The following is a 7061-nucleotide window of genomic DNA, read 5'->3' as shown; positions in this document are numbered from 1 at the left end:
GTCTTCTGGTCTCCAGGCACCAGGCATGCACATGGTACACATTCACACATACAGACAAAACTTCCATACATACATTAAAAATGATTAAGGGTCTCATTTATTTCCACTTGTGAATTATTGTATTATTTTCCTTTACATATGTACCTTTGTTATCCTTAAATATATGAATTATACACATTTTTTATAGAACAACTTGAGATCTTTTCTATATTTACCTTACTTTGAAGACCTTTAATATTATGACTATTGATGAAACATTTTAATCAACTCAAGAATAAAAGCATTAGATCATAGCTAATATTTGACTTAATGATTTTATAATGATGTTCATTTTCTGCAGTAATTTTAGCTTTACCTGGAGTTCTAGCATTTCTTTTGCTATCTGTAATTTTTCTATGCTTATTGCAAGATATGCTTTTGAAATAGAAGTGACTTTTTGAGTAATTCTGAAAGTGGAAACATTCAGAAATGTTATTTTCTATTTTTTTTTTGCCTTTAGATTCTTCTTGCTCTTTCCAGCTGTTTTGAATTCCTTTATTCTTGTTGATATGTTAGCAGAATTTCTACCTTGCATTCTTCCTCTCCTTTTCTCAATTTTTTTTTTTTTTGGTGTGTGGGTTATGGGGGATGGAGTGTGGGGTCCACTGCATCTGTGAGCCAGATCTTAGTTTGTTCTTTAATGTTTCACCTTTCAGCGCAATTCTGTTTTAGATGTGTCTTTTCTAATTAGCCTCAAGTCATCTACTTTAACACTTTTTATTTTAGTGAAGGGATCTACAAGAATGTACATAAGTGTTAGGGTTCAATTATCACAAAGCGAACTCATTTATACCATCAGGATCCAGGTCCAGAGACAGAACAGCATTACCTTCCCAGATGAGCCTGTGTGCTTTCTTCTAATCTCTGCCTCACCAAGCACACCCATTTTAGCAACGTGGTCAGGGTTACTAACTTGTTGTTTCATACATAAATTCATGAAATATCCAGTGGTTATATATGATTCTTTTACTTAATATTTTCCATGTGAGATTTATGTATGCAGTTGCATTAGTGTTATATTTCTGTTAATTTTCATTGTTTGATATTTCTTTGAATGAATATACATTATACATATTCTATTATTGATCAATACTTGACCTAGTTTGTAGTTATTATGAAAAAACTCAAAGAATGCCTTGTTCAATGAATATATGTCTGCTGTAATGTTCTTTGTAGTGGAAATTCTTTAATAATGAAACTAATTTAATTAATGGATCTAACTAGGTAATTTCTCAAACAGGCTGTGCCAATTTACATTTCTAGGGCAGCACATGAGCATTCTATTTAATATAATTTTTTTCAGGTATTGACTTTTTCAGTTTTCATTTGTCTATCATATTCTGATGATGTTTACTAATATATCACTCGGTTTTTTTTAAATAATTTTTTTTATAAAGAGAGCTTCTATTCATTTTACATACCAACCACAGAGTCCCCTGTTCTCCCTCCTCCCACTCCCCAGCCTTCCCCCCTAGCCTTCCTCCCCCAACCCATCCCCCATTCCCACCTCCTCCAAGGCAAGTTCTCCCATGGGGAGTCAACAGAGCCTGGTACACTCAGCTGAGGCAGGTCCAAGCCCCTCCTTCCTGCACGAAGGCTGTGCAAAGTGTCTCACGATAGGCACTAGGTTCCAAAAAGCTGGTTTATGCAACTAGGACAGATCCCGATCCTACCGCCTGGGGGCCCCCTAAACAGTTCAAGCTAAACAACTGTCTTGACTCAGTTGTTTAAATGAGTAATTTGTTGGCTTCTGAGGAGTCTGACTTTTTTTTTTTTTTTCGAGACAGGGTTTCTCTGTGTAGCTTTGCGCCTTTTCCTGGAACTCACTTGGTAGCCCAGGCTGGCCTCGAACTCACAGAGATCCGCCTGGCTCTGCCTCCTGAGTGCTGGGATTAAAGGAGTGCGCCACCACTGCCCGGCGAGTCTGACTTTTTATTTTCACATATGTGCAGATCATTTAAATATCCTCAGTTGTGAAGTGGCTGTTTGTGCTTTCCTTATCTTTCTAATTTCCCTATTTGTCTTTGTACTATCCAGAGACCATCAATATGACCTACTTGTTTGTCTCATGTGTGTGTTGTCATATGTATGACTTTCTGTGATTTGCATTTGCCTTCTAAATTTGATTTCTAAAACTAAGGGAAAGTGACAGTTTATTGATTAAAAAATCTGAAGGGTATTATTCCACAGGAAGATGATGTGGAAGTCAAGAAGGAGGCAAACACAGAGTGCTAGATATTAACCATTAGATGCTTAGGATGACACTCAGTGTCTCATAGGGTACACATTTTCTTTTCTCTTTTAGATACTAGGTGACAAATCACCCCACACCAAAGCCAGAAATCGGGGAAAGTTCACACACACTACTTCTTTGCAGACACATCGAAAGCTTGCAAAACCCATGAACGAGCATCAGGGGTGTCTGTCCAGAAAGAGTTCACTATTTTATGTTTAGTGGAGGAAAATGGGCAAGTCATTATAGAAGAAATTACAATCACACATTAATCAGCATGAGATGTGCCTCTAGAAAAACTGAAATGGTCAAACTGGAAAAATAAGATATGAAAGTGGCAAAATCAATGAATCTTGGCATTTAAATAGCTTCAGAAAATAAAATTATCCTCTGTCATTATAAAGATTTTAAAATTAAGGTCTAAATTTTAGGACTACTATAGAAGACATGAGAAAATAATTTTCTCTAGAAGAGAAATTAAATTAATTAGGTTTTATTTGTTTTGTGTTTGAATTATCACTGGCACTTTTAGATGGAGAAGTTTGATGCTTAGTTGAAAATGCACTTTTTATACAGAAGAGAAAACCAGGACCAGGTTTTCTAAAACCCAGTAGTAGGAAGATTGATATATAATCAATAAGTACTGTTGATACTAATGACTGAACACTTAAAAGCAGATGCATTATGACACTCACAAGATATGCTTGAAATAATTACAAGGAGAGTGAGATTAAGTCTATGAAAGTTATCCTTGACAAAATGGGAATGTCTTTGGAAATAATGCAATCACCATTACATTATTTGAATAAGCTGATAAATGTGAGGAGTATACTGTTTTCATCATTTATTAGGTTGGCAATGGTAGGGGGATGAAGGAGTAGAAAAAGTAGTAACACATCATGTCTCATATTTTAATGTGTATTTCCTTAAGTAGCATCAGGAAAGAAGCTTATGAAACTTCTGTAGTTTCTTTACAAATCCTAAACATAATTGATTAACTTACTCAGGGATTACATGAAAAGAGAAACGGTGATTACCATAGTTACTTTTCTATTGCTGCATCAAGGCATCACGATCAAGGCAACTTAGAAGAGTTTATTGGGGCTTACACTTTCAAAAGGTGAGTCCATGACTAGGAGAACGGCAGTAGGTGGGTAAGCACAGCACTGAAGCAGTAGCTGAGAGCTCATAGCTCATTCATAAGCAAGAGGGAGAGAGGGAGCTAATTGGGAAGGGAATCAACTTTTGAAACTTCAAAATGACACACCTCCAATAAGACCACACTACCTAATCCTTCCAAAACATTTCCAGCAACTGGGGCGGGGACAAACATTCAAGTTTATGAGCCCTTAAGGGCCATTTCCATTTAAATCACCACAGTGATGTGGCTGAAAACTGTGTTGTATGTGAGAGTCAAATAAGGAATAATGTTGGAACCTAGACAGAAAAGAGATGCAAGGAGAAAGAAGCATTTCACAAAGTCAGTAGTTTTAGAAGGGGCAGAGCACATGCTTACAATGACGCAGTGGTGATAAACAGAAAAGAGACTGAATCCAGAAGACCTTCGATTAGATGTTTAGAGTTTTAGACACAAGTCAAAATGTGACAACAAGAAGAACTGCATCTAAATTTGAAGCTCACATTTTCAAACTTGTATTTCACCTTTCTCTCAGATGCTATTGTTTGGCCTAAGAATCTCTGTGAAGGAATGCAATAATTGATAAGGTGGAAGTAATTGTGGCTCTTATTTTTTGAGCACGTCCATCCTAGGAAATGCTAGAAATTGATAGGTGTATTTCTTTAATCTTTAGCTCAATAAATTGAAAATATCTATTTTATGGATTTGTAATGGGTTTAGAAAATTTAACTCAAAAGATATGTGAGGTGGTTGGGGTACACATTCTGGGTATTAGCTTAGAAATCTTGTGTTCTAGTCACTACAGTTTCAGAAAATTATATCCTGTAAATTCTTTACTATTTGGTTAACAGGAATTTTTCTAAACTCTTTACTATTTTGTTAACAGGAATTTTTCCTTAAAGAGAGACAGAGAGGAAAAAAACAAAAGCTCTTGGAAATTAAATGGAAGACAGAGGATAATCTTAAATGGTGATATCCCCTCCCCTATTTCATTTACTGCTTAACTGTGATACATTCTACAACATTTACCATTAACACAAACATAACAAGATAGAAATTAGAACTACTAGTGCTTATTTAAGTGCCCATTGTCCATGGATCCTTGCTCTAAAGACTGTTACTAAAACATCCCTGTAAGCAAACTGTTTCCCTAAAGATCTCTACTACAACACAAGATGGTGCCATTAGCATATCATGATCAAGAATTTGTACATTTAGACAACTCTCAGCAACAAACTACAAACAATTCAGTGCTAAACCAATTCACCAGCCAACCTGTGGTCAAAGAACAATCTCAAAATACAGTCACAGTGCCCCCATCAAGCTTTAACAAGAAGGCCCAGAACTTCTCTACTCTGCCTTCTCTGAACTCTAAAGTGAGACAAGGTTCCTCTATCAGGGGTATGAAATCATCATCATTATATTCCAAACACCCTCAAAAAGACTCCTACTCAAAAAGTTCATTGAACCCCTCTTGGAAATCCTTGGACTCATCTTTGTCTCACCACAAACCTCAGACAACATCTTCATCTAGCTTTAGCAGTACTTCATCATCAGAACCTAGCCAAATATCTGTGAGATCAAGATTACCCCTTCCAAAGCCTCAGACATCATCAGGTATTGACCTTTGCTGGAAATCATCTTCACTGGAGTCTACTCAAAGAGTCTCCACATCATCATCATCTTCCCTTCAATATCAAGAAACACCTTCCCTAAATATCATCTGGACTTCACCTTCTTTGGAATCGAGTCCAAGTGAACCTAACACAACATTATGTAGATCTAGATCACAGAAGGAATCCTCATTGGACTGCCTTTGGTCATCTTTATTAGAATCCAGTCAAAAAACGTTGAGCTCACCACCATTCAACCAAAAACTTCCAAGAAATGACTCCCTTTCAACTTTATCTTCTCTGGAGTCCAGTCGAACAGCTCAGAATTCAACCTTGCCTGACTGTAAACCTCTGAAAAGTCCTGCATCAAACTCTAATAACAATGTTCTGAGTTTGCCATTGTCTCAAGTAAAATCAAGGAAACCGCCTTTATTATCACATTCTTCTCATCCATCTCACAGTTTGCCTAAAACACAGCCAAAACCTAAAACAGTGCTCAAAGGTGACCACAGTACCCGGGCCCTCAGCTCACCTGTTTGTCAATCCAAGTTCCAGAGTACTACCTCACCCAAGGACAAACACAGAGCCCGTCAACTACCATCTGTTCATCCTAAACCAAATATCTCAGGCCAAAGAGCTTCAAGTCCCAAGCTGTGCACGAAGAACAAAAATGCTTCAGTTCCGAGTTCCAGACTCCAGAGTAAAGGAAATGTTGAACAAAGTTTGAAGACAGAAGCAGAGAATGAAGTGCCATGGTCTTTAGATTATAGTCATCCCTGCATTATTAAAGGTGGAACTGTCCCTGTCGATGTCGTCAATAAAATTGTCAATTCTATCTCCAAGTCTACAATTCAGAAGGATCTCTCTAGGCAAATTCTCTTTCGAAGAATGAGGGGAAAGCCAAATCCTCGTCCTGGTCCCCGTCTTTCATCAACATACACTGTTTGTTTAGAATGTGGTTCCTGCATAAAATCTCAGTGTAGCCATCTTACAGGAAAGAAGGATCCTCGATGTGCAACACTCTTCGTCATTCCAACACCTGAGAGCAGGGCTGATGGGAAAGTAGACGTGAAAATAGTCCTTATCCTTTCTCTACCAGAGGCTTCCTCATCCTGTTACCAACTTCCCATGAAAGATGATCAACCTGAAGATAATTCAGAAGCCCTTGATGGTAATCTTGAAGAATTAGAGAAGATAACACACTTTTTTCCTGCATCTGAATCTGATTTTATCCAGGGGATTAAGACAAATCAAAAGTGGTTGGCTGTATCCTCTGAGGACAGAGATATAAGCCCAGAACCCCAGGCTGTTGACTGGCTGCTTTATGTTAAAAACAGGAATACCGTTCAGCCCCCAGCCTCAGTTCAAGCCCCATCTTCTTCGTCTTCTTCTTCTTGCTCCTCCTATTCCTCTTCTTCCTCCTCCTCATCTACTGGCTTTCCCTCTTCATCCTCTCCTTGCAAAGACCCCACTCCAGCTCCTCTCCCAAGTTATGTCCTTGCCAAGGTAAGAAGTCACCACCGGTTACCTCCAGGGGTTTCCTGGCTTGAGTTCATACGGGGTACAAGTTCTGAAAACACGAAAGTGAGACAACCCGCGTTACCCAAAACCAAGCGTGTGAGGACTCGCAACACGAAAACCATGAAAAAGGGGAAAAAGGGAACGAACACACTGCTCAGATATCTCCAAACAAAGTTCCAAAACGAGAAATCCTGATTAAATCAACTTTCTGTCTCTTTGAAAGCAATGATTTTCTAGTTCTTTGACACTAATGCCTGTTTTCCTACCATGCTTATTTATATTCTTATTAAAAAATAAGTATGACTCTATTTTAGCTAATGAAGCACATATTTAAGGAGAAATATTTTTTAAAAATGTATTTGTTAGTCGGAGGTTAAACTGGTATCTTCTAAAAGCTGAATACCAAATTCTACATTTTTAACAGAATTCCTTGCTTATTGCAGCAATTGTATAAATGATAATAAATAAGCTTATGAGATTTGGCCAAAATATCAGAAATACCCCTCCCACCTGGCTC

The 7061-nt window shown here is 37.7% G+C and overlaps 1 protein-coding gene across 1 annotated transcript; it reads left to right on the top strand.

Moving 5' to 3' along the window:
- The first annotated feature begins 4585 nt into the window (after nt 1-4585).
- Nucleotides 4586-6739, top strand: Csnka2ip (casein kinase 2 subunit alpha' interacting protein). The gene has a single exon (XM_052739814.1). It carries the CDS (start codon nt 4586-4588, stop codon nt 6737-6739), a length of 2154 nt encoding a protein of 717 aa, XP_052595774.1.
- The last annotated feature ends 322 nt before the right edge of the window (nt 6740-7061 follow it).

The sequence above is a fragment of the Peromyscus californicus genome, unplaced genomic scaffold (assembly GCF_007827085.1).
Source record: "Peromyscus californicus insignis strain IS unplaced genomic scaffold, ASM782708v3 Scaffold_16__1_contigs__length_79575227, whole genome shotgun sequence".
Taxonomy (NCBI): domain Eukaryota; kingdom Metazoa; phylum Chordata; class Mammalia; order Rodentia; family Cricetidae; genus Peromyscus; species Peromyscus californicus.
This window is presented reverse-complemented; position numbering and strand designations above follow the sequence as displayed.